General features: G+C 62.6%; 1 protein-coding gene across 1 annotated transcript; it reads right to left on the minus strand.

The window, feature by feature from the left end:
* Nucleotides 1-413: 413 nt before the first annotated feature.
* Nucleotides 414-24,549, minus strand: ARHGEF16 (Rho guanine nucleotide exchange factor 16). Its single transcript, XM_069544864.1, has 15 exons — nt 24,228-24,549; nt 15,482-16,085; nt 13,992-14,037; nt 12,832-13,001; nt 11,178-11,234; nt 10,600-10,760; nt 8,048-8,200; nt 7,760-7,889; nt 6,967-7,041; nt 6,557-6,649; nt 3,962-4,113; nt 3,592-3,780; nt 2,659-2,732; nt 2,030-2,131; nt 414-1,093 (listed from the first exon to the last, which is right to left on the minus strand). Exons 2-15 carry the CDS (start codon nt 16,064-16,066, stop codon nt 954-956), a joined length of 2,127 nt encoding a protein of 708 aa, XP_069400965.1. The 5' UTR covers nt 16,067-16,085; nt 24,228-24,549; the 3' UTR covers nt 414-953.
* Between the last annotated feature and the right edge of the window lie 511 nt (nt 24,550-25,060).

Raw genomic sequence — 25,060 nt, forward strand, 5'->3', positions numbered from 1 at the left:
CCTGAGGCCAGGCCAGCACACCTCTACCCACCTACAAGTACCAGGGGGTCCTTGGCGAGCTAACTGGCTGGGAAGCGGGGCCATTAAGGGAGGTGAGGGACGGGGCTCCTCCATAGCTCCTAGTGGGGCTCCGCCGCAGGTTCTGCCATGTCCCCGAGTCCCCAGACCCACTGACCAGGCTCAGCTTCAAGGGGCTTCATGGGAATGGCCCTGCCTACGACGTTCCAGGTGGACAGATCAGCAGGGCCAAGGACTGGCATTCAAGGGTGACCATGAATGTGGGCCCAGACAAGCTCCTGGGGCCCAGCACAGGTGACCACACACAGGGGGCCCAGTTCCGGCCCATGGCACTTTGGGAATTTTGCAGGGACTGCTGTAGCCTTTGCTGGGGCTCACAAATGCACAAATCCAGATGTTAAAGAAATACTTTAATGTCTCAAAGTCACAACTTCAGTGCTGGCACCGCAGGGTCACCTCCTCCAGTTGGCCCACCTCTGGGAACATGGGGCAGCCCTAGGCACTTGGGCTGGGGCAGTACAGGCGTGGGAGGGAGATCCCTCCAGGTGATTCCCGCCCTTCTCAGGGCCATCTGCCTTGATCACACACCCACTGCCTAACTGCCCCCTCGGTGCACAGGGGACAGGACAGGGCAGCCAGGAGCTGGGGGAGGGTGAGGCCAGCAAGCAGGTCAGGCAGGGCTCCTCCCAGGGACACAGCCTGGGGCCAGGGCTGGCACGGCTCCCGAGCTCGCCTGGAGGATGCTCCCCTGAGGACGTGTGACCGTCTTCCTTGGAAGTGTCCAGAGCCCATGCTGCAGCCCACAGGGCCTTGGACCTTTCAGGCCCCAGGGGCCAGCCCACTGCACTCCCCAGGAACAGGCGGGGCTGCTTGCTGGAGCATGGACTGACACTGCACGGCCGCAGCCTGGCCTGGCAAGGTGCCGGCAGACCCAGCTACACGTCCGTCTCCACACGCAGCCGCTCCATCCTGCGCACATTGCCCTCCACAGCCACGCGGCTGGTGATGCTCTGGGCGAAGTCCTCAGGGAACCAGCCTGTCTCTCCATCCCGCAGCCTCTCACCATAGAGCCATCCTGGATCGAGACACCCAGCAGGTGAGGGTGGGGCCCCTAAGTCTGGTCCTCAGCCCTCAGAGCTACTGTTCCAGAAGATGCCAGGGTCAGGCATCCCTTGGAGCTGACCCTGTCCAAATCAGCGACCTTGCTCAAGGTCACATGGACAGCTGGTCTTCCAGCAGGTGCTCGGCCCCGATACTGGCCTCAGGGGCTGAGCTCGCTCCGACCAACCTGGCCCGTCCTAAGCAGCTGCTCTCAAGGGCTAATCTCCTGCTTAGGACACAGAGTGCCCAGGAACCCACTTCCAAGCCCGAGACTGGTTCATGTGAAGACATTCTTGAGGGAGGTTGTTGAAGGGGTCCCTGGACCCAGTGTGAGCCCATGCAGTGCTTGCTTCTCTAGGGGTCTTGGGGCAGCTGCCCACACCAGTGTGCTCTGGACTGTGGGCAGGGTTCTCAGACTTTCACTCAGCACCAGCCTGCTGGCCCCTCCTCTCTGCCCACCCCATGCAAACCCCAGGCCCATTGTCCCCCACCCATGTACCCTCCAGGCCCATCACCCGCCCTGTGCAACCCCCTAGGCCCATCGCATCCTCCAATGCACCCCCACGCCCATCACCTGCCCCGTGTACAGCCCCCAGGCCCATTGCCCCTATGCACCCCCGCAGGCCCACTGCATTGCCCCCCATGCACCCCCGCAGGCCCATTGCTCCCCTGCCCAGTGGGCCCCAGGCCCATCGCCCCCTCATGCATCCCCCCAGGCCTTGTCCCCCCCTGCATACCCCCAGGCCCATCACCCCCCATGTACCCCCCAGGTCCACTGCTCCCCCCATGCACCCCCCAGGCCCATCTCCCCCCACCCCATGCACACCCCCCAGGTCCATCTCCCCCCTCTGTGCACCTCCAGGCCCGTCGACCCCCCCAAGACCCCCTAGGCCCATCACCATGTGCTCACCATCTTCCTGCTCCAGAATCAAGACCACGTCCGCCTGCTGCAGTGTGATCTCGTCCACCTGCTTGGCCAGGTAGGCCTTAGTGATCTCCACCTGGAGTAGGTCTGGGGAAGGCAGGCATCAGCGGCAGGACTGTTCCAGGGAAGGGGTGGGCAGGGTTCCTGTCCAAACGCACCCCCTGTGGCCTGGTCTCGGTGAAGGCCGGGGGCCCCCAGGTGTCCCAGCACATGGTCACTGGGCAGCTTTCCTCCACTAAAGCCAGGACCCCTCCCAGGCTTCAGGACCTGTTGCTCTCGCTTCCAGCACCAGCAGAGGGCGCTCCAGGCTTCTCAGGGGCCAGGCAGGGCTGGGGCTGGGAAACAGCTCTTTGGGCCAATCCACTCCAGCTCCTTGGCCTCAGTTTCCCCGGTCACTTGGCAGCCGGGACGACGAAGTCCTCAGCCAGTGCTGGGTCTCTGTGCCCAGATGGACACACACGTAACTGGGGTGGGGCCCCTACCTGGCAGGTCACCCTGGGGAAGACTGCGGGGTGGACTGGGGGCTGGACAGCACCTCTTCACTCCAGGCTGACCCCCGCCCCCAGGCAGGGAAGGGGCTGTGAGCCCTGCTGGTTGCAAGGGTAGGCTCTCACCTCCTTTGTTTGGGGGGCCCCGCGCCTGCCTCTCCCGTTGCGTGAGTGCTGTGATCCACCGTGCGCGGTCACTCCTGGGGGGAGAGGGCCCATGAGTGAGGCTGATTCCACCAGCTGATTACCTCTGCTTCATGCCCCTCAGCCAGTGTGACATGGTGGGAAGATGGGGTCCCTGAGCCCCCACAGCTTTCAAGGTGTGAAGGCAGTGGGATGAAGATTTATGCTGCCCGGGCACCCTTTGGTGAGCGATCCTGAGGAGGTGTAAGTGGGTGGACCCCCTGGTGGGCCTGACCCACTGTGCTGGGGTGGGGCCGAGGTGCAGGAAGTCAGACTCAGGAAGGAGCAGCATGCAGGCCTCCCCCGGGCAGGCTGACCAGATTTACAGGCCAGTCCACTCCAGCTCAGTTGCCTCTGGCCATAGACTCGGGCAGCGGCTGCACCCCTACAACCCAGGCGGCCCTGTTTCCTGGCGCTGGTCTGGAACGCCCTGCCCCACCGGCAGTCTGCTGTTGGAAATAGAGCCTTGGCTTCCCTCCTGGGAAGGGGCCCTGCTGGTGGAGTGTGGAGACACGGCCAGTACCCCTCGGTGTGCTGGTCCCCCCACTGTTCTGACCTCATTGCCCCCCACGGCCCCCACCCTGTGCTGCAGCCCTGCTGTCCTCCTGGGTCTGCTGGAGCTCCTTCCCCAGGGGCCCCACTGGGGACCCCCCATTCCCTGCCTGTTTCCCCTTAGTCCTCACCTCCTTGGACACAAAGGACTGTTCAATCGCACATTTTGCACCTGGCATCTCCTCCCCAACCCCAGGAGAGTGAACTGCGTGAGAACTGGGCTGTCCCTGGCACAGTGCAGCACCCGGGAGCCCTGGATCAGGCATCCCATCCCCACAGAGCTCTCAGGGCCGCCCCTGCCTCCAGGAAGCCCTCCCGTCTTACGCGGAGTCGCAGGACAGCAGGATCTTCTCCCGGCGGCCCTCGCTGTTGTGCAGGAGGATCAGCTGGAAGGGGTGCGGAACAGAGGAGCTGCGGTTGCCACCCCCTGGCAGAGAGGCCTCCGAGGGCTCCATCTTCTGGACCTGGATGTGGTCCACCTGGGCATAGTCTTGGACCATGAAGCTATCCTCGCTGTAGGGAGAGAGGTGGCTGGCCAGATGCTGCAGGGGTCTATGGGCAGCCTGAGGGCCACGCAGTTGGAAGGATGCTCCCAAGGGCTGGCCCCAGCCCACGCCCCTGGCTCCAAGGCCACAGCTGCTGACTGCTCCCCATCCCAAGACCATGCAGCCTGGCACACAGGGGTGGGGCCCACCTCTTCTTCTTGGTGACCACCAGGACATCATTGAACAGGAACAGGTAGCACGTGGGCCGGCTGGCGAGTTTCCGGAACAACCCAGTTTCCTCCACCACGAAGAGCTCCCCACGCTTCAGCAGCCATCGGGAGGCAGAGATCAGCGGGAGGGACTGGGGGCCAGAGCGGAGATGGGCTAAGTCCTGAGGGGGCCAGGGAGGGACTGTGGGCAGGGCAGAGATGGAGGTGAGTCCTGGGGGGACAGGAAGGGACTGGAGAGCAGGGCAGAGATGGGGTGAGTCCTGGGGGGGCAGGAAGGGACCAGGGGTCAGGGCAGAGATGGGGTGAGTCGTGAGCGGGGGCAGGGAGGGACTAGGGGGCAGGGAAGCGATGGAGGTGAGTCCTGGGGGGACAGGAAGGGACTGGAGGGCAGGGCAGAGATGGGGTGAGTCCTGGGGGGGACAGGGAGGGACTGGGGGCAGGGCAGAGATGGGGTGAGTCCTGAGGCGGGGCAGGGAGGGACCAGGGGGCAGGGCAGAGATAGGGGTGAGTCTTGGGGGGACGGGAAGGGACTGGAGGGCAGGGCAGAGACGGGGTGAGTCCTGGGAGGGGCAGGGAGGGACTGGGGGGCAGGGCAGAGAAGGGGTGAGTCTTGAGGGGGGTCAGGGAGGGACTAGGTGGCAGAGCAGAGATGAAGTGAGTCCTGAGGCAGGGCAGGAAAGGACTAGGGGCAGGGCAGAGACGGGTGAGTCCTGAGGGGGGGCAGGAAAGGACTAGGGGCAGGGCAGAGATGGGGTGAGTCCTGGGGGGCAGGAAGGGACTAGGGGGCAATGCAGAGTTGGGGTGAGTCTCTCAGGGGCTCCTGGGATGAATCCTGGGGGGCAGGGATATGCAGCTGAGGGGACAAAGCCCTGCCTCTGAGAACAGGGTGACCAGGCCTCCCTGGGGCTGGATCGAGGAAAGGAGAGCGAATATCCAGGCCTCAAACAAAGGGCCATTCAGTCTGTGGACAGGAGCCCCTTAGGGCAGTAGCTCTGTGCCAGGCCAGGATCCAGATCCTGCCCAGCAACCCAGGATAGGCCCGTTCTGCCTCCAGCCAGGCCTAGGGGCCCACTGGGCACCTGCTGAAGGCCCCCCTGAACCAGGAGGCTTGGCCGCACCTATGCAGACCGCAAAGAGCCCGTGGTGTGCAGGACCACATCTGGTGTCCAGGGGCCTTTCCTGTAAATGAAGTTCCTCCCCCTCCATGGCCTAGAAAACAGGCTGGGCTAAGGGGGACACGTGAGAGGCACAGGCGGGCAGGACACCTCGCCCCTGCCCACGTGCGTCTCACGTCAACATGGCCAGCCCTGACGCTCTGGCCTGCTAAGCTAGTGAGAGATGGGGAGGCAGAGAAGACTTTGCAGGAGGGTGGTTGAGGGGAGCTGGGAGAGCCTGCCCACCAGCCTCTGCTCCCCAGACATGCCCCACCCCACACCCCACCCCTCCAGGCTCTGAGCCCCCTCGCCCCCACCTGGGCTCGCTGCTGCCCTGCCCACAAGCCCTTCAGTTTTGAGAGATGGGGGTAGGGGGTAAAAGCCCTGCTCAGGGGTCAGCCTGGCCTGAGTCTGGGTCTTTACTCTGGTCGGGAACATATTTCACTCTAAACATGATCTCTGCTGCCCAGCTGCAGAGAGGATCAGGACCTCGGCCAAAGGTTCAAATGCCTCCCCTGTGAAGCCCACCCTGACCCACCCTCAAGGACCCTGCTGCCCTTATCTGAACCTCTGTGTCCCCCCTCCATGGCTCCACAGTCTTCCTGCCTGCCCATGGCAGATTCCCATCCGGTTCCAGCCTGCCTAGCTGCCTCTGCAGACTGGAGGTCAGCAGCTCAGTCTGCTTGATAAGCTGAGGCCCTGCCCACCGAGCTGCCCCAGGCCCCCTCTGAGTCTTGCCCACCCCTCTTGCCCGCAGGGCTCTGTTGCAGACAGGCTGGGGTAGAGCCGCAAGGTCAGTATGGGGTGGGGGGCAGAGGCTGCCTTTAGGCCCTGATTCCAGCCAGCAGTTCCACTGCCATGGGCAGCGGTTAGGGCAGCCCCTGGACCACACAAGGATGGGCTAGTCTGTGGGCTGGTGGGGGAGCTGTGCGGGCAGAGGTCTGAGCTCTGCCTGCTTGGGAGGGGCTGTAGGCTGCCGAGACCTCCACCACCAGACCTCCAGACCCGCCAGGGACAGGGAAGACTGAGCGGCTCTGAGGTAATCCAGCCCTGGCTCCCAGTGCAGCTAACAAGGAGCCCTGGCCCAGAGAGAGCCCTGCGACTGGGCCTGCCAGCTCCCCCGACTCAGCCGCCGGGTCTGCTCTCTGCTCCTGCAGCCCTGGGGGTGGGGGCACAAGCTGGAGAGAGACCCGGCTGCCCAGCCAGCCTCAGGCAGGAGAGCTGGGGCTGGGCCCTGTGGGCAAAGGGGCCGCTCTCAGGTGGGGAAGGGGCTGGAGAGGCAGAGGCAGAGCTCAGTCCTAGGCTTCACGGTGGGGGTGGGAGGTCACCTCCAGAAGCCTGCCTCCAGCCTGCAGCCTGGGGATGGTGACCCCTGGCCTCAGAGCAGGGCCTGGGCTGGGGCGGGATCGGGGGTGCCTACCTTGACCTTGCTGAAGTCCAGCTGTGTGTGCAGCGTGTACATCTGCTCCGTGCGCTCCATCTTGTGGGCACCCTCATTGCACTGCTTCACCAGCTGCAGGGTGTGCACGGAAGAGCAGCTGCCGTGGGCTGGGCCATGGCCTGGCACCCCACTCCCACCACTCGTCCAGCCTGGCCTGGCCGCCCACGGTGCTGGCCCTCATGGCTGCCCTAGGCCCCATCCTGCCCAGGCCCACTGACTGTGTGAGCTTCACTCTCTCTGGGCCTCAGTTTCCCCACCAGCACTCAAGAAGCTTGGGAGGAAGCACCTGGAAACCCTCCCTGCCCCGCCCTCAGGGTCTCTGCCATCAGGCTGGGCTGGGTCCCCACCTCAGATACCACCTCCCACCCCCACCCCTGGGCCCTCCTCACCTTGCTGATGGCCTTGAGCGCACGGCTGGCTGCCTTGTACCTCTCGGGGTGACCCTGCGTCTTGAGACAGAGTGTCTGCAGGAAGACACCATCCATAAGAAGCCACGAGCAGCCTCCTGTACCCTGGCTCAGCGGCCTCCGAGGCAGGGGCTCCCCTACCAGAGCCAGACCTTGGGGACACTCAGAGGGCTCCTGCCAGGCCCCACCCCTTCAGTCCTTGGCTGTCCTCCTCCAGCAGGAAGGGCCCAAAGCCTCTATTTCTCCATGTCCCAGAGGGCCCTAGAGGGTCTGATATCCTGTCTGCCTGGGACGCTGACCCACGGAGCATGGGCCACAGGCTGCCTCTCAGAGTTCATGCACACTGCGCCTGCCATGAGTGTACACCTGTGTACCTGTGTATGGCTGTGTAGTTTTCACCCCCACAAACCCCTCGGTCCCATGAGCTGGCATCTCAGAGCATGAGCCACTCCAGGGAGCCCCTGGGGATGGTGACGGTGTCTGGGTCACCCCAGGTCTACACAGGACAACTGACTGAGGGGCTCTGGGTAGGAGGCAGCCACAACCCTGGACTGACGCTCAGCAGGGGTCTGGGGAACACCAAATCAGACTCAGGACGTGAAAGCACCTCATGACCCACCAAGGAAGGGACCAAAACCCGCCAAGTGCTGGAGCAGCTCCCAGCAGAGAGAGCCCTGTGGACAGCCATGGTCACCGTGGCAGCTAAAGTCTGTGACAGACACTCAGCGAGGTCAGGAGGGGCGACGCCAGGCTGGGGCCAGGGCTGTGCACTCACGTCGGTCAGGAGGGGCAGCCGGGTGACCCTCTGCATGGGCAGGATCAGGAAGGAAATCATGGGCAGACCCCCGCACGCCGGCCGCTGCTCGATTGCCCGCAGGGCCTCCCGGAAGGTGGCGTTGCTGTTTCTGCAACAGAGACCGAGGTCTCAGCTGCAGTGGGCGGTGTGGCTGGTCCAGAAATCGGAATCGGAGGGAAGCCCCAGAAGCTGGGCTGTGAGCAGTGAGGAAAGGGGCCTGCTCCTCCCGGAGCCCCCTCCCACCCTGCAGACCCGGGGCCGGCTCACGTCAGCCGCTGCAGGGCACGCTGCTGGTAGACCTCGTTAGAGCAGTAAGAGATGTAGGGGTGGAAGTGATGCTCCGCGTGCTCCTCCAGGATGTCGCTGATGTCCTCCACGCACACCTGTGCCTTGTGCCGCCGCTCCAGGTCCTCGAAGAATCTGCGGGGGTGGGGGGCCAGGAGCTGCTGGTCTGTCCACGGCCACGTGCACACACACATGCAAGTACATACACACAAGTACTGCAGTGCACGCAGGGTGGGCTGGCTGCCCAAGGCGCTCCTGGGAAAACCCCAGATCTGCTCCTGAAACCTGAAGTAACTGGGCATATACCCATGGCCAAATCCAAGGCCACTCCCTGGGAGATTCTGGCATAGATTCTAATCGCATCATGGGATGCAGACAGGTAGGACCAAGAACTTGTCGCTTTGACTTGATTCCCTAGGACTTGGGTCAGAACTGCCCACATCTGCCTGGAGGCCTGGCCCCCTCTCCCCAGCTCAGGGCTGGGGCAGGGGTTCTGCTCCTTGCAGGTGATTGCAAACCCCCAATTCCTGCTGGGGTCCCTGCTGAGGCTCATCCGTAATCCAGGACTTGGGGAGGGAGATGAAGATAAATGAGTTTGGTTGGTGCTAACCCAGGGCTGCCTAGGGTTTCGCTCCCACAGGCAGCCATTGCCTTGCGGCTGTGCCTGGCTGGACCCGCGTTGGGTCACTGGGGGTGTCAGCTGCTGGCTGGAGCCTCAGGCACACCCTGCACAGCCAGAAGGTGCTGGACCCTGAGGCCTCATCACATGACCAGGCCCTGGCCAAGGCAGCTAGGGGCCTCCCACCCCAAGAGCTCTGCCCCTGAGCAAAGCCCTTTGTCCCGAGGCTCCTTCCCATGTTAGCTGCTCGGACCAACCCTGGGCTCCAAGCTACAAGCTTCTCTACCCACATTTGACTCTCAGAGCCTATTGAGTGGGGCTGCCAGGACCAGCTGGGGTGGTGTCTGGGAGATAAGACAGTCGGCTGACCTTTGAGGGCAGAGAGCAGAGTCCCAAGCCAAGACCTGCCCCACACGGGGACACCGGCTGGCCCACACCCCTGTGGGGAGCCACCAGGCCCAGGCAGCCAGTCCAGCAGGGTCCTTACCATCCTCCTGGGGTGAGTGGGGGGAGCAGGGAGAGGTTAGGGAGGAGGGCCCAGGCTCCAATTCTGAGGACACCAAGGAGCCCCCAGCAGCCCCACCCAGGACCTGTGACAGGTCCCTCAACCCCAGAGGAGGATAGGAAACTGCACCAATCTGTGGCTCCTTGCCCTGGGGCCCTGGACTCTTATTATCCTTGGTAAGCCTGGTGAGGGTCTCAGGGAGGGGGAATGAGGCCTGGCTTGGAGGTGGGCAGGGATCCTCATGCCCCCACTCACTGGGCCCCAGCCTGACCCTCTACTCATGAAGGGGCTGCCCTTCCTACAAGTGGGAGCATTCTGAGAATCCTAACTTGGGGCAGATGGGGATCCCCACCCCGAGATCCTGCCCCGAGAGGGAGGCCTGGCTGCCTGGATGCAGGACCACACACACATCTGTGTGCACAGGCAGCGCACACTGGTCAGGGCCTCTCACAGGATAGCTGGCCCTCAGCAGCTGACCCCAAACAGCCAGTTTCTAGGGAGGCCACTGGGAGTGGCTAAGAGCTACCAGGGCCAGGTCAGGGGGTCAGGGAGGCCGGGACACCCCACTAGGGGGCAGGGATGGAGCCTGGGGTCTATGGAGAGCAGAGAGCAGGGTCCATGTGTTCAGCCCTGCCACACTCGGGGACACAGGACAAAGGTCAGAGCTGCGGAAGGCGCAGCCCACCCCAGGCCCTCACTGAGTCAGGGGCTTCAGACTTCCCATGGCCGGTCATTGGAGTCCCACGGGAAGTGCCATCCCAGGGACGAGACGGTCCTGGATTCCATGGGGGCCCTGGGGCAGCAGAATGGGGGATGCTCAGTGAGATGGGTCATTTCCCACACTTCGCCCCTGTCTGCAAGGGGGTGGGCATGGGACCCTCCCCTTAGGTTAGGGAGAGGACGCCGAGCTCAGGGAGACCGCAGAGGGTGTGATGAGGTTGCCTAGGATACAGGGCAGTGCGGGGCTGGACCACATGGGTGCTGACTGGACCTCCACGGAAGTAAACATACACAGACACACAGACTTGCTGCCACACACGCACATACACACGCACAGGCCCAGGCAGGCCTGCAGCTGCACACCCAGCCCCTCCTCCACCTCCCGGCCCTGCAACCAGAGCCCTGGGCTGGGCCCCAGATGCCTCCTTGTGGAATATGACCCGGGGCTGCAACTCAAGGCTGCCCCCGCCCGCTCCGCTCTGCAGGCACGTCATGCCTCATCATTGGCCCTCTGCGTTTGTGCGCCCTGGGGCCAGCTCCTGGTGGCCGCAGGGCCCTTGAGGCTCTTGTGCTTCCTGCCCCCGCAGATGGTAGGTCCATCCACACTGCAGACCAGGGTCACTTGGAGCCCTGGCCTTCCCACCCTCCTGACAGCCTGGGCTGGTGCCAGGGTGCTGGGCCGGGCCTCACCTCCGGCTGGCGCTCAGGACGTCTGTGATGTTGGAGAAGAGGTGGTGGTGCTCCATCTGCGTCATGGTCGCCCGCAGCTCCCGGGACTGCAGGAACTCGGCCACCAGGATGCCGAGGCTGTGCTGGTACGAGAACTCGGACGTGAGGATCTCGAAGATGGCCTGGGGTGAGAGCAGAGTGGACGTGGGGCAGCCGTGCCCCTGGCCCTGCCCGGAGCCACCCCACCACACAGGGGGCCTGGCCCAGGGTGTGTTGGTGACAAGCACTCAGGCTGTGGGGATATGATGGGGGCGCAGGACTTGGGCCCTCTGGACAGGACATGGGTGGGGCTGTCAGCACAGCTGTTGGGGCCAGGGGTGGGTGGTGAGCCGCTCTCCTGGGTTTGCACTCTGGCAAGGACTCCCACCCTCGTGTGGAAAGTGGGTAATGGTAGTCACTCCCAACCCTCACCATGCCCAGGGCATCAGCCGTCATTGGTACCAGGAGGCAGCCAGTGAGTGAGTGGGTGACATCACCATGGCTGCTGTCCCTGCCTCCGCCTGGGCTGTCAGAAGCAGGCACCCCTGCCCATCCCTTACCTCCTGCCTCTTGCGCTCCTCGGCTGGAAGCTGGTCCAGGATGCCCGACTCCACCACCTGCAGACAGCAAGGCTTCAGTCACGGGATGTACCTCCCAGATGCTCATCCTCTCGTCGGACCAGAGCCAGCGTGGATGGCAGAGCCGCCCCTCATGGCTTGGCACAGTGGGACTGCTGAGCTGGCCTGTCCCTGCTCAGCCCCATCACCCACATCTCTCCTCTCTGTAGAAACCTCCCCTGGGAAGCGCCCAGGGACAGCCAAGAGAGAGCATGGGTGTCCAGAGGGAAAGGCCAGCAGGCACTGGGAGTGGGGAGGGGGCTCTGCCCTACAGAGCTGCCTGGGGTGGCAATTGGGAGGTGGTGGTGGTGGAGAGGCAAAGAGCCTTGGGAAAGCTGAGGGGTGTGCTGGGGGCAGGGCCACGACTCAGGCACACCTGGGCCAGGTGAGTCAGCACCCCTGCCTGGGAGGTAGGGTTAACAGTGTTCCAGCAAGGCGCACTGCCCTGTTCTCCACCCATCAGGCCCCCTGGCCCATAGCTGCCCTGGCTAGAGTGTGGCCCGCTCAATCACAGCATGCCCACTGTGTCCCTGCAGACCGTTGGGAGAGCCCACTACAGGATTAGAGCCACCCGATCCTTCTCCCCTCCCCACCAGCCTGGGCAGAGGCTGCCACCAGCGCTTGGGCTGGTAAGTGCCAAGCTCCCTCCTCAGCCCAGAGGCTGGGTTGAGACTCCCTGAGCTCAAGTGATCAAGAGCAGAACCTCAGACGGCCTTCTGTGGTGCAGCATCCTGACCAAGCTCTGACCCCGAAGGTCATGTCCACGCAGGCAGCTGGACCCGGGCAGGTGGAAACACACATGCATTTCCAGCCCTTTTTAGCTGTCTTCCCTCACCCCACCCTCTCCTGGGCCCTCCCTGGCCAGTGACCCCACGGCAGGCAGTGTTGTGGAGCTCAGTAGGTGGTCGGAGTGCCTTAGCCCCCCTCGTACCCCGCGGGGTGTGGATGAGGAAACTTGTCGTACCACAGACAGAAGGGACAGCCAGGGGCCCTCACCCCACTGCCCACTGTGCCCACAGCCCGCCCTGCAGCTCTGTTCCTTGGCTCCCAGGGGATGGGGCAGCAGCCTGTGTGCCCCAGGCCAGTTGCACCTTCCTGGGGAGCGAGAATTGACTCTCTGCTTAGAGCTCGGGGGCCTCTGTCTCAGCTACACTCTCCACCGAGACCCCACCGCCCTGCTTTGAGGGGACCAACCCCGATTTCTGATGTGGAAGGTGGTGGGGGGCCTGGTAGTGGCACGTGGCTTCAGCCTGGCCTCTCCCCACCCTTCTTGCCTCCTCACTCGGACCCTCCAGGCACATTTCAGGGTCAGCGCCCTGGGAAGGGGTGCCCTGTGCCCACAGCTCCATACAGGTGAGCCTGAGCAGGGAGCAGAGGGCATGAAGCTCACCTGTGGGATGCCTGTCACACATACACAGATGACAACTGCCCCTAACCTCTCCCCCAGAAGCCCCCTGAAGGTGCCCCATGGGGCAGGCCAGCTCTGAGGCACCAGCAAGATGCCCCTGAAAAGGGAGCACAGATGTGGTGCTTCTGGGCAGCTCCCCCCTCACTGGGAGGTCCACCCATGGCCTCTCCCTGCCATTGCAGCCCCTACCTCTGGGAGCTGGCTCCAGGTGATCTGCGGGGGCCGGTAGCTCTTGACCACGATGGGGGCATCCACTTTCCGGGTTCCCTCGGGGCTGGGGGGCTCATCGAGCAGGTCATCGTCAGATTCGTGGCTGGTGTTCAGGCCTCGCTCCCTGATTTCCTGGTACAACCGGGGGTCTGGGGACAGAAGTGTGTCATCTGCAGGCCTGGGGGCTCTGGGCAGTCTGATCCCCTTAGGGACCTGCAGGTCGAGCCCCCTGAGGAGGCCCTGAGAGCGTCAGGTGGTGCAGAGCCCCCCAGAGTGGGTTCCCCTTGGGCCAGCTGGCTCCCATGGGGGTGCTGGGAGCCCAGGGTGTCCCCGTGCCAAACACCTTTGGTCCAGGGCTGAGCGGACAAATCAGAGCACATCAGGGGCCAAACTGCATGGCCTGGGGTTGGGGGGGGCGGGTAGTAGGGGACTGGATGGGGGCTAAGGGTGCTCCGCAGTGGCTGTACAGGGCAGCCCCACGAGGCAGGTGCCTGGCAGCCCCACCAGGCAGGTGCCCAGCTTGTGGTGGCTGAGACAAGCCTCTCGCTCCCACATGGCCCCAAGACCTGGGGCATTGCTGCTGCTCTCCTGGGGTCTGATCCTGATGCCTTCCCAAGCCCGGGCCTGTGCTGTTCACAGAGGCTGGGGCTCAAGCAGGGGCCTGTCCAGCTGGAGCCTCTCATACCCACCAGTGGCTACGTCCTGGCTGGGAGGGCACCTACGCTTCCAACTCCCAGGGGGTCCTGGAGGCAGCCCACCCCGGGTGAATGCACTCCTCTGGGCCCTGCCACGCCCAGCCATCACCCATGGCCCCAAGCCTCCAACACTGGGGTCCTGTGGACAGTGTGACTGCTGCCCAGGCCTTGGTCTCACTGGCAGGGCCTGGTGCACACAGTGTGCTCGACAGGCAGCTCCTGCGAGTGAGCGTGGGGCCTCTATCTGCCCTTGCCCCACCCCGGGCATGGCAGGGTCCAAGGGAACTTTCTAGGCTTTTCAGAGCTGCAGGGCAAGATGGACCACCAGGCCCTGGAGGGATCCCACTCAACACATTCACCACCTCCCCGGACGCCCCAGTGAGACCAGCCCCGCAGCCCAGTCTGGCTGCAGTGCTGTCCGAGGGGCCTCTTGGCCATACTCACCGTCTTTGAAGGAGCCCTTGTGTGCACGTTTCCGCCCCAGCGTCTTCTGTACAGAGACACACAGGTGGTCAGTGGGAGGAGGGGTGGGTGGGGGTCGCAGCTTTCCCTCTCCGAGAGACCACTGCACGCTCCAAGCATGACACCACACCCAACGGGAGGTGCTCCACTAGGCACGCAGAAGATGCTCGGCTCCATATGGGATGCGGGGCCACCAGGCGGAGGCCAGGGCAGGTAGGACAGTAAGGGACAGGGGCTCAGAGTGGGTAGGGCAGGTTACCAAGGGCTGGGCAGGTCCAGGAGGGCTGCCTGGAGGTGGAGGCTTGTAGACATGGGGGATACCCAGGAAAGTGGGGCATCACGACCAGGCCTGGAGGGAGGCTGGGCACTACAGCTGTGGCTAGGGGATGACCATGAGGGGTACTGGGTGGGGAGCTAGGGCTGCATGCGTGCCCCACAGGTCTGGGACCTCGGGAGGCAGGAGGAGCAGGGCTGGCATGCGAGCATCCAGTCCCAGCACAGGCTGGGGTCCCTGCAGCTGATGGCGCATGGATCTGCAGGGATGATTGGGGATGGGCAGGGCTCTAGGGGCCACATGCCCTGGACCCTCCAGCTGCTGCTCTGAGCCTGCCTCCTTGTCCAGGATCCTTTTCCCATGACCTCGCAGGTCCCTGGATTCCAGGAAAGAGGGAGCTGGTTTCTTGAAACAAGTTGGGGCCTGAAACTCTCCATGCTGGTCAGGGCCGTGGTGCTCCCAGCCACACTTGGCTGCTGTCCCGCTCCCTGCACCCCACCCCCGCCCAGCACCCCCATCCCTTCCGCCTCCAGGTCTGGGTGCCTGCTGTCGCCTTGACCCCTCTACCTGCCCCCACCCTGTGTCTATGGTTCTGTTTTAATCCTTTTTCTCCTGGACCCCTCCCCACCAGGCCCTGAGCTCCTGGGGACCCCTCTGCTCTGTGCTCCCTCAGCACCCTGACAACCCCCAGCCCAGCACACGGTGCCCCTATAACACCCTGTGCCTCACCATCCCGGGAGCTCTCCCAGGGCCTGTCAACCCGGTGGCTGAGGGCTCAGGAAGTGTCAGCTGGAGGCATGATGCCAGCATGAATGAGGAGGACCCCGCAGGCCTGGCCCTGGGTGGGTGTGGAGAGTCGCGGTCCAGGCTCTCAGGCAGGCACGACAGGGGCGCCTCCCCCACCAGGCCAGGGGTGTCTTTAGCCTGAGGACAAGGGCTCAGAGGGCCCTACCCACACACTGCTCCCACTGTGGCTGAGAGCCAGGATGCCTTCAACTTCCTGACCTAAGCCTTTGCTGCCTCATCTATAAAATGGGGACATTCACGCTCTGTTCATAGACTGGCTGTTGGGCTAACAGGAATGAATCCCCCCAGGAGCCTGTGCAAGCGGGCACCTGCATGATGATGTGAAGGTGTGGTCAGACCCCCCCCCCCACCTCCCCCCAACCACCAGTGACCAGAGAGATGGGCCTCCTACCTTATTTTTGGCTGCAGGCCGAGCAGGAGGCTGGCTAGGCTCCTCAGCCAGAGCCTGGAGCTTGGGGGTGAGCTGGACGGGGCCCCCTTCACTACCCGGAGTCCCCAGGCCCTTCATGGCTGCCCGGTAGGACTGGTTCCTCAGGTTTCGTTTCAGCATCCCCCCGGGGCCCGTGTCCAAGTCCATGTCATCCAGGGAGAAGCTGGGGGCTGAGAGGAGCTGGGGGTTCCGCCGGGCAGCCTCCTTGCTGAGCATGGCTGCCCCGAAGCTCTGGTGGCGGGCCGGGGTCTTAGCCTTGCTGGACACAGCCAGGCTCCGAGGGATCAGCTGCTGTGTGCCCATCTTCAGGGCTGCTGGGCTCTGTGTGCTCAGGATGATGGTCCTGGGCTCCTGGGACTCAGGGGCCAGCTCTGGGGGTGCCGGGGTGTCAGGCTGGAAGGCGGCATTGCTCCTGCTATGCAGGGAGCTGCGGACCACTGGGAGCCCAGATGCTGGGTTCCCCTTGGCATCTAGCCGCAGCTCCGAGTGGAAGCGGTATTCCAGGAGCTTCTCCTCCACGGAGCTGTCCGAGTACCGCTGAGACATGCTGAGTGGCCGCAGGACCCTGGGGGAAAGGATGGAGGTGAGGGCAGCCCCGATCCAGCCGGAGTCTGGGGTACAGTCAACCAGCATTTGGTGGTCAAAGGCTGGTCCTGCCACCTGAAGCCGAGCTGGCTGTCACATCACCCACAGTCTCCAGGAGTCCTCAGGGGAGTCAGTACACAGCTGGCCAGAGGCACTTGGGGAAGCTCGGGACAGCAGGGACCTGCAGGGACCCAGGTAGACGACAGGCTGTCTGAGCTTTGGGGACCAGGTAGACACAGACTGCGGAGAGGCTGACCTGGCGAGGCCTCTGTGCTCCCCTTGCTGGGGGGTAAGCTCATAGCAGTGCAGGTCTGTGGCCTGGGACCCCAAAGACTTGGACTGGAAGAGCCACTTGGCCTCCTGGCACCATTTCCCACAGTCAACAGGAGAAGGATGAACAGTGCTGCCTGCTGGGCTTCCCGAGGCCTGCAGCAGACAGTACCCTGGGGTGCTCGAGCCGGGCTGAGGGGCCGGTGTAGGTGTGAGGTCTCATCCAGCCCGAGGGACACCACGTCTCCATTCTCACTGGGCAGAGAGGCCAGGGCCAGTCCCACCCGGGACACAGGGCAGGAAGCGACGGATCCAGGATCTGAACTCAGGCCTGTCTGACTGCCCTGACTCTCCGCCCCAGCGAAGCCATCGTGGCCGTCATCTACACAGCGTTTCCCCGACTCTCAGCCCCACGCACAGCGAAGCCACCGTGTCTGCTGTTTACAGGGCCTTTCCCCGACTCTCAGCCCCACACACAGTGAAGCTACAGTGTCTGCTGTTTACAGGGCCTTTCCCCGACTCTCAGCCCCACGCGCAGTGAAGCCACCGTGTCTGCTGTTTACAGGGCCTTTCCCCGACTCTCAGCCCCACGCACAGCGAAGCCACTGTGGCCGTCATCTACATGTTTCCCTGGGTCCCGAGACACGCTCACCCTTCCCAGGCTTCTGAACTTAGAACAGGCCTGACAATCCATCTCCAGTCTTGCCAGGCACGGTCACTGTGTGCACGGGAACCCAGAAGGGAGGGGACATTTGCAGAGCTCTGACCCTGAGCCCGCAGCACACACTGCTACTCCCTGGGCATCGCTGTGGCCTGTGTTGGGTGCCTCCGAGGACAGCTGGCTCTGCCCGCACCCCCTCGGATGGTCCAGCCTGTCCCTCCCAGCAGCCTACCCTACCTTGGCCCTCTCATCCTCTCCGTCCCCACCTACCCCCATCCTCCAGCCCTCAGCTGGCCTGGCAGCCCACCCCCTCCCCAACAGGCAGCCCTCTGTCCCATCTGTCCACCAGTACACCCGCTTCCCTCCTCCCAGCACGGCCAGGCCTGAGCAGAAGGATGTATGTCCCTCCTGGCAGGAGCTTCAGAAACCGCTGCAAGATTCCCGCCATGCCTTCCCCTGCAGCAAGGATGGCGGGCATGTGCGCAGGGATGGAGTCCCATGGGCCTGGGGTGAGCAGGGCCCCACGGACCCCGCACATCTAAGCATTTGATGGAGCTACTTGTTGCTGCAGCACAGACTGGCTCATCCTGTCTGGGAGCACATCATTTAGCCAGTGTGGATGGGTCCGCGCCATCTGCCACAGCCTGGGCCTCTTGGGCACCAGCCTCGGGCCACTGACCAATCCATCCTGAGGATCTTCTCTCCCACTGCCACTGTCACTTCCCTCTGCGGCTCCCTGTGCCTCAGTTTCAAAATCTGTAAAGCGGGCCCAATAATAATCACCCTACCCCTGCTTCCTTAGGTTGTTGGGAGGGGCAGGGAGCTTGTACATGAAGCGCTTGAATGGGGGCCTGGCCACCAAACAGCTGGAGGGATCACTAGTGCTGAAGAGAAGGTCATCTATGAACCTCAAGAGGATCAGCTGGTGGTTTAGAACCTCACAGGATCAAAATGTAACACAGAGGGAAGGTGCTCCTTTCATTCTTTCCTGTTTACTTTTAAGGGAAACAAAGATAGCCACCATTCATCTGCTTCTCATATTAATGTATGTAGAACTTCTGAACATTAAAGTTACAAAGGCCAGTCAAGGGTGGGAGCCTATGTTTCAGATGGAGAACTAAGGATCCAGGTCACTGGCCCAGGTGGCCCTGCTGGCGGGGGGCCTCGGCTTAGAGCTTCGCCACGGAGTCCCTTGCCACTTTCCTTGCGGGTCTGGGGAGGACACTGACCCTGGTGTTCACCCAGCAGCTCTGTGGGAGGGAGGGAGGGGGCATCCTGCCCTCTCCCACCTACAGAGGCAGCTGGAACAACTGGACCCCCTCCCTTGGAGGCCTGGCTCTCCGCCCTGCTCTCTGCCCCGGCTCATAGGTTCTCCACTAAAACCATCCCAGGAAGGCGTGTGTGGCTCAGGCTTCCAGGCCTGCAGGGAGGGACTGGACCTGGAGCCTTGGCTACCCCCATAGCAGGGCAACAGCCCACGCATTCCTGGGGACATTCTGAGTCACCAGGCTGAGGAGGGCAGCCACCCTAGGCCTCCCTGGGCACTGGCAGCCGTGGGTGGGTCCATACCTCCCCTAGTCAGCCTCCCCTGTTAACTTGGCTGCACGGTACCCAGGATTGGTTGAGAAATGCAGATTTCCATCAATGCCAAGAAGCAGATTAGACTAGGAAATGGCAACACACACCAGTATTCTTGCCTAGAAAATTCCATGGACAGAGGAGCCAGGCAGGCTACAGTCCTTGGGGTCGCAAAGAGTCGGACACTACTGAGCACACACGCATGTGAGCGCGTGTACACACACACGAAGCAGATGCGCCCGAGTGGGTGTCCAGGAGACGCCCTGAGTCCTTTTCTCTAGCCATGGTGTATTTACTGCAGGGCTGCTACACTGTTATAAAAACTCGCTGCGGGCACTGAGAGGCCTGCACCAACACTGTGGTGCCCATGGACCCCCTGCCCTGGCCTCCATACTTCCTTCTTCCCCGACTCCTCCCCATCTCAGGCTCCAAGCCTGACCCCTCCTTGAAGCCCTGGCCCAGACCTGGCCAGTGGCACAGCCTCTCCCAGGAGAGGACAAAGTCTCTTCTGGAGCTGGAAGGTACCAGATGGAGCCGGTCAGGCCAGCCCCTACTAGGCGTGACCTCGGTTCTAATCATGGCGGCCACACCCACAGGCCTGGGGTGCCACCAGCCCGGAACCCAGGCCTGAAGGAGGGGGGCACTGTGCCAGGCGTGTGGGCTGCAATCCCGCTCTGCACAAGCCCCAGAGCCTGTGCCCGGCTGGAGCTGGCTCCTGGGGCTGCAGCCGTCACAGGGCCCGTCTTCTTCCTCCCTGGGTTTAGCTGATCAGAGATACCTGGGCGTAGGTTCAAAAGTCCAACAGCACCAAGAGGCTGATCATCCTAGACAGGCGTCCTCTCCTCATGCCCCACCCCTACCCTGCCTGCCACAAAGCACCATTCCCGGCTTCTCACCTTTCTCCCAATTTCAAATAAGGCTCAGTTGCTGTTTCTCCATCTCCTACTTGGGGGCATCACCCACTGTTTCCAGCCCAGTGGAAGAAGCTCCAGCCCCAGCTCGGCCATACCCTGTGGGTGTTTGTCTTAGCCCGGCCCGCCCAGCCTCCCTCCCATTAATATTTCCCTCTTGTTTACTGGCTGGTTTTCCTCCCGTTAATTTTCTCCATGCACTCCAGTGCCCCTGCCCCAGGCATCTGGATGCTGTGCTCACAGGGTCCAGGCATCAGACCGCCCTTGCTAGGCCGTCCCTCGCCTGCTTTTAGGGCTTGGCACCCTGGCCCCCACCCTGCAGCCTGGTCCTCCCCTTTCCTCCCTCCCTCCCCACTGAGCTATGGGCCACCCCCTGGCACCTTCCCAAGGCAGGGTCACGGGAGGAGACCTTTGAAAATGTCGTCTTTGTGCCTGGAGAGTCCCACTGGAGATGATTTTATTCAGGAATGGAGAAGCCGTCTTCCCTTGGCTTCCAGCTTCCACTGCCAATGAGACACTGACGCTGGCCTGACTTCACCTCCTCGTCACGACCGGAGGCTCCCCAGCCCTGGTCACTGATGGTGGGGCCCTTGCTTTACTGCTCACAGGACGGATGCAGCCATCGATACGCGCTCACTCGCTGAGCCACGGGCTCAGCCACATGTCCTTTTAGGTCCGCACGCTCTCTGGTGCTGTTTCTTTTATCATTTCTCCCACCTCTGATGCTTTGGTCTCTTTCTGGAATAGCTGTTGCTGAGACCTCCTCCTCATCTCAGACCTCTTCTCTCCTTTGCCTTTCGTCCTCCTTTGCGGGAGATTCCTGCCTTCCACCAAACGTTTGTTTTCATGGTCCCAACAAGAGTTCTCTCCTGCTCTTGATGCAGAGAAGCCTATTCTTTTCTTTTTTTTTGAGAAGCCTATTCTTGTTTCAAGGATTCCACATGCTGTTTCAACATCCCCATTGGCTTCTATTTAAGAGACAGGCAAGTGCTGGTGGGAGACCTGTGTGCCCTGTGGGCACACACACATGAGCACATATACACAAGCACACACTTCTGCCTGGCAGGCTCTTTGGGATTCCCTACGGAGTTTGTGTCTCGGGATTTCTCCTCCAACCAACTGGCTCTAAGAGCCTCTCTTTCATCATCCTCACTGGATTCTGGCCTTTGCCTGGTGTCCTGCAGCCAGCACAGGGGAGGGCCCAGAGCACAGACTCAATGCCAGCCACGTTCTCTGGGCAACAATGTCCCTGAGAGGGGCCAGACACCTTGCAGCGACCACTCGAGCCACAGAGGCAAGTCTGCTCCCCAGCAAAGGCATCCCTGGAAAGCTCCCCAACCAGTGTCCATGATGGCAGGGGCTGTGTGTGGCCTATCCGTCCCTCTGTTCCCCCATGGAGCCTGTGCATCCTTCAGGAGCAGGGATGACTTCCTGTCCATGTCCCCACGAACAGCTGGGCTCAATTCCCAAGCTGACACGTGAATGCTAGTATCGTGGGCACCTGTCCTGTTCCTCTCCTGGGACCCCATCTCCCTGAAGAGGCCCTGGTGAGCTGGGTGGAGAACTAGCCCGCTTGGTACTTTGCTTCAGGAAAGCAGAATCCGCCAGGGCAGCACCATCAGAGGCTCCAGACCCACCTGTGGCCCCTCCTGGGTGACGCCCTGCTGGCTTCAACTCAGAGTGGGGGTTGGAGAGGCCCCCACAGCTGGATCCTGGGAACCACAGCAGTAGCTTCCCCCTGTGCCACTAAGCAGCCTCTGAGTGTCCCCAGCGCACATACAGGGGTGGGTGTGTAAGGGCCTTCCCTGGTGGCTCAGACTATAAAGAATCTGCCTGTGATGCAGGAGACCTGGGTTCGAAACCTGGATTGGGAAGATCCCCTGGAGAACGAAATGGCAACCCACTCTAGTATTCTCGCCTGGGGAATCCCATGGACAGAGGAGCCCGGCAGGCTATAATCCATGTGGTTGCAAAGAGCTGGACACGACTGAGCGACCAGTACTTTTATTTCACAGCCTCCCTGTGTCCCCAGTGCACATGCAGAGCTGGGTAAGGGGCACGTGGGGCTCGGTCGGGAGGAGGGGGCTGGGACGCTAAAGGTGGAGGTAGAGACATCTCCGGCAGCCTCAGGTGACCTGACTCAGCCTGTCCAGTCCTAAGCTGCACTTGGCCTTGTCCTGACTCCTTGCAGCCCAGCACCCCCTGAACCCGTGTTCTTCCTGAAAGATGGGCTTCCTGGACCCCAGGAGGCTCTGTGCCATCCTGTGGGCTGCCCTGAAGAAGCACAGCCTTCCTGCCTGGCCTGGGGCTCTGATCACCGAGCTCTCACAGTCACCAGGATCCACACGGCACCGACTGTGGGACCTGCCACTCCTCGGGTGAGGTCACCATGGCACCTCCATCCATGGGGCATCTCTTCCTCTAGGTCTGGCTGATGAGACCCTGCCTGGGGGGGAGGGCAGGACTCGGCCTCCCCAACACCATTCACATGACCTCATCTTTGCTCAGATAAACTTGACCCACCATGATGGCCTTGTGCTCAGGTAATTCTGCCTGGCCAGGCTGGAGACTGGGAGTCACACAGAATCCAGGGCAGGACTGGGCTTCATAAACCACACAGCACACAGGTCTGTCTGAAAGGCAGCTGGGACAGATGGGGGCTCTTGCAGGTAGAGCCCCAGGGACGCTGCTCAGTACCCTACAGGGCACAGGACCACCCACGACAAGGAATCATCTGGAAAAACTGTCTGCAGTGATGAGGCAGAGAAACCTTGCCTCAGCTAACTGGAGATTCACCCACCTCCATGGGGGCTGGAAGATGCTCCTGGCTGCCCTTGGCCTGGCAGTGGGAGCGGGTGGTGGGCCTCGTGCACCTATGACACCTCAGAAACCACCCTTCTGGCTCAGTTGGCCAATGGCTCCCATCCTGTCTCTAAATACAGCCACCCCGAAAACCCTGTCCCTGTGACAGGCTTGGCTGGCACAGACACTGTTTCCTCTGAGGAGCCCCGGATAAGAAATCAGAGCCCTGACTTGGACAGCCTAGACAGGTGACTTCCAAATACTTCACACCCCCAGTGTCTCGCCCCTCACTGATCTTCTGGAAGGCGGATATTTCCCTGCTCTGCCAGGCAAGGAAACCAGGTGCAGAGGGAATGTGACCTGCTGGGGTCAGGCTGCCGGTCAGCGGAGAGCTGGGCGAGGAGCCAGGCCCCGTCCTGACCTAGATCCTCGCTGCCCCAGTGGGACGCCTGGGTGAGCAGTGACTCTCCCTGGAAATAAAGACGCTGCTACAGGTGGTCAGTGGCTTTGGGCAAGGCAACTGCCACAGGCAAAGGAGACAAGCAGCTGAGATCCATTCAGAAACCGAAACTAAAATTCCGGGACCCAGACGTGGCGAGCGCCATGCCCAACAGGCCACGCACAGACAGGCTCAGGGGCAAGCCATGTCACGCCACCTCACCTCTGCACCTGGTTTCCTCCCGTGTAGGTGAAGAGAATCTCCGTGTAGGGTCAGAGACAATCCCCCGCCTCCCTGAGCCCCCGGGGAATCAGAGCCCTTGGGGAACTGGCATGCTCCGTCCCCCACACATTCCTCTCTCCTAGGTGCTCAGGTAAGAGGGGTTAAGGGGAGGGGCCTCTGCCAGCTTGCCACTCCCCCCTGCAAGTGCCAGGGAGGACCCAGGGAAGCCCTGGGTAGTGCTCAAGATGTGATGCCGGCTTCTACAGCCTATGGGCATCGTCAGGGCAGCGACTAAAAGAGGAGCCAGCTTCGGCTGAGTCAGCACCTAACTGCTCCCCTTTCACAGACAGGAAACTGAGGCCAGAGGGCTTAACTAACTTAGGTCACACAGAGCTAAGATTTGGACCTGGAGCCCTTATGTCCAAGCACTAGTCAATGGGGGTGCAGGGTAGACAGGTTGGCCTGACAAGTACCCCCTGAGGCCCCACACCAAGAGGTACAGACTGTTCACCCTCAGGTCGGATGCGGAGTTACCCCCACCACCAACATGGCCCCTGTTGAGCTGAGGTTCAGCTCAATCTCAAAACAGATCCTTGTTTCCGGGATGCAGAAACAGAGGTTGGGCAGCGAGGACAGGGGTCTTGGGATCAGTGGGACCCACAGCTCCAGGAGCCTGAGCTCACCCTCCTTAGACAAGAATGAGCAGGTCCCCTCCATCTGCCCACCAGGGTGGGGTGGAGTCCTCATTCTTGGGGCTGCTACACTTGGTACCAGAGAGGGTTTGGGCAACAGATTCTCCAGAGTTGTTGGGAGAGTCGTTTGCTCCCTCCCTCCACTTGCTTTCAAAGGTCCCAGGGGCTTCCTACGGATCTCTCAGCCCTGATGCCCCAATGGGCTGCAGGGTTCCCCTCCACGGGGAGGAGTGTCCCCTAGGGCTTAGAGGAGAAAAGGAAGCGGGCAGCTGGGACGCTTGAAGCCCAGGAGTGGGGTCAGGGGCTCTAGGTCCAGCGAGGCTTTGTCCCCTCCCCCTGCCTTCGCTGAGCAGCCACTACGGAGGGAGGGAGCCGCAAATGTCGCGGCCCCCGGGGCGGGGCTTTCCGGAAAAGCGAAGGAGAGGAAAGGGGCCAGCCCCCTCCCAAAGGCTCACCCCCTGCCTCCACTTCGCTCACCCGTCCCTTCCCCGGCTCACCTGTCTCCCAGGCTCACTTGTTTCCCCCTCTCACCTGGACCCAGGCTTACCTGCGCTGCGGGGCGGAGGACGGAGCTACGAGAGCGTCAGCCGGTACAGCCTCCGGGCTCCGCGCCCCAGCGGGCCGCAGCTCCCGGCCCGGCGCTCTGTCCGGCCGCTCGGTCCCTCCCCGTCCCCGCCCCCACACTTCCTGTGCGGCCCAGCGGGAGGCGGCCCTCCGGCCCCGCCAGGTGGGTGGCCAGGTGGGGCGGGGCGTGCGCCCGGCGGCTCCGGCTCCGAGCGCCGGCGGTGGGAGGGGCCGGCGGGGTGCGCCCCAGGTACCTGGCCGCGCTGCCTGCGTCACTGTCCCCACCTGGCCGGCGGGAGCCCACGTGACTCGCAGCCGAGCGGGTTCGCACCTCTGAGTCCAGTCTGGAATCTCCCGCCGGAGGCCAGCGCCGCTCTGGGACCGCCCCTAACGTCGCAGCCCCCACGCCCACTCCCTCGGGCTGGGCTTCGCCTGCTTGGGAGCGGCCAGGGCTACGCAGGTTCCGCAGTGCGACTCTGAATTTCTTCTTACTGGCCCGGCTGGGCTGCCCCCTCCTCCAGGAAGCCCTCCTGGAAGCCGACCAGCTCTGTGGGGAATCTAAGGTTTGCAAGGCCTCCCCTGCTGCAGAAATGACCCCACCTTCTGGATTCTTTGCAGAATGGCGGCCAGAGGGCGGCCCTGGAGCGTTCAGAGCACTCCCTTGTCCTTCACGGCATTCATTGGCATCATCCCCACCTGGCAGATCAGGTCACTGAGGCCTGGAAAGTCAGATCTTGTTAGCCTGCATGAAGCTCAGTCTGGGTTCCAAGCCCGACCTTTCCAGGCCTTGTTCAGGGTGAGTCCCCTGGGCAGAGG

The sequence above is a fragment of the Ovis canadensis genome, chromosome 12, assembly GCF_042477335.2.
Source record: "Ovis canadensis isolate MfBH-ARS-UI-01 breed Bighorn chromosome 12, ARS-UI_OviCan_v2, whole genome shotgun sequence".
Lineage (NCBI taxonomy): Eukaryota > Metazoa > Chordata > Mammalia > Artiodactyla > Bovidae > Ovis > Ovis canadensis.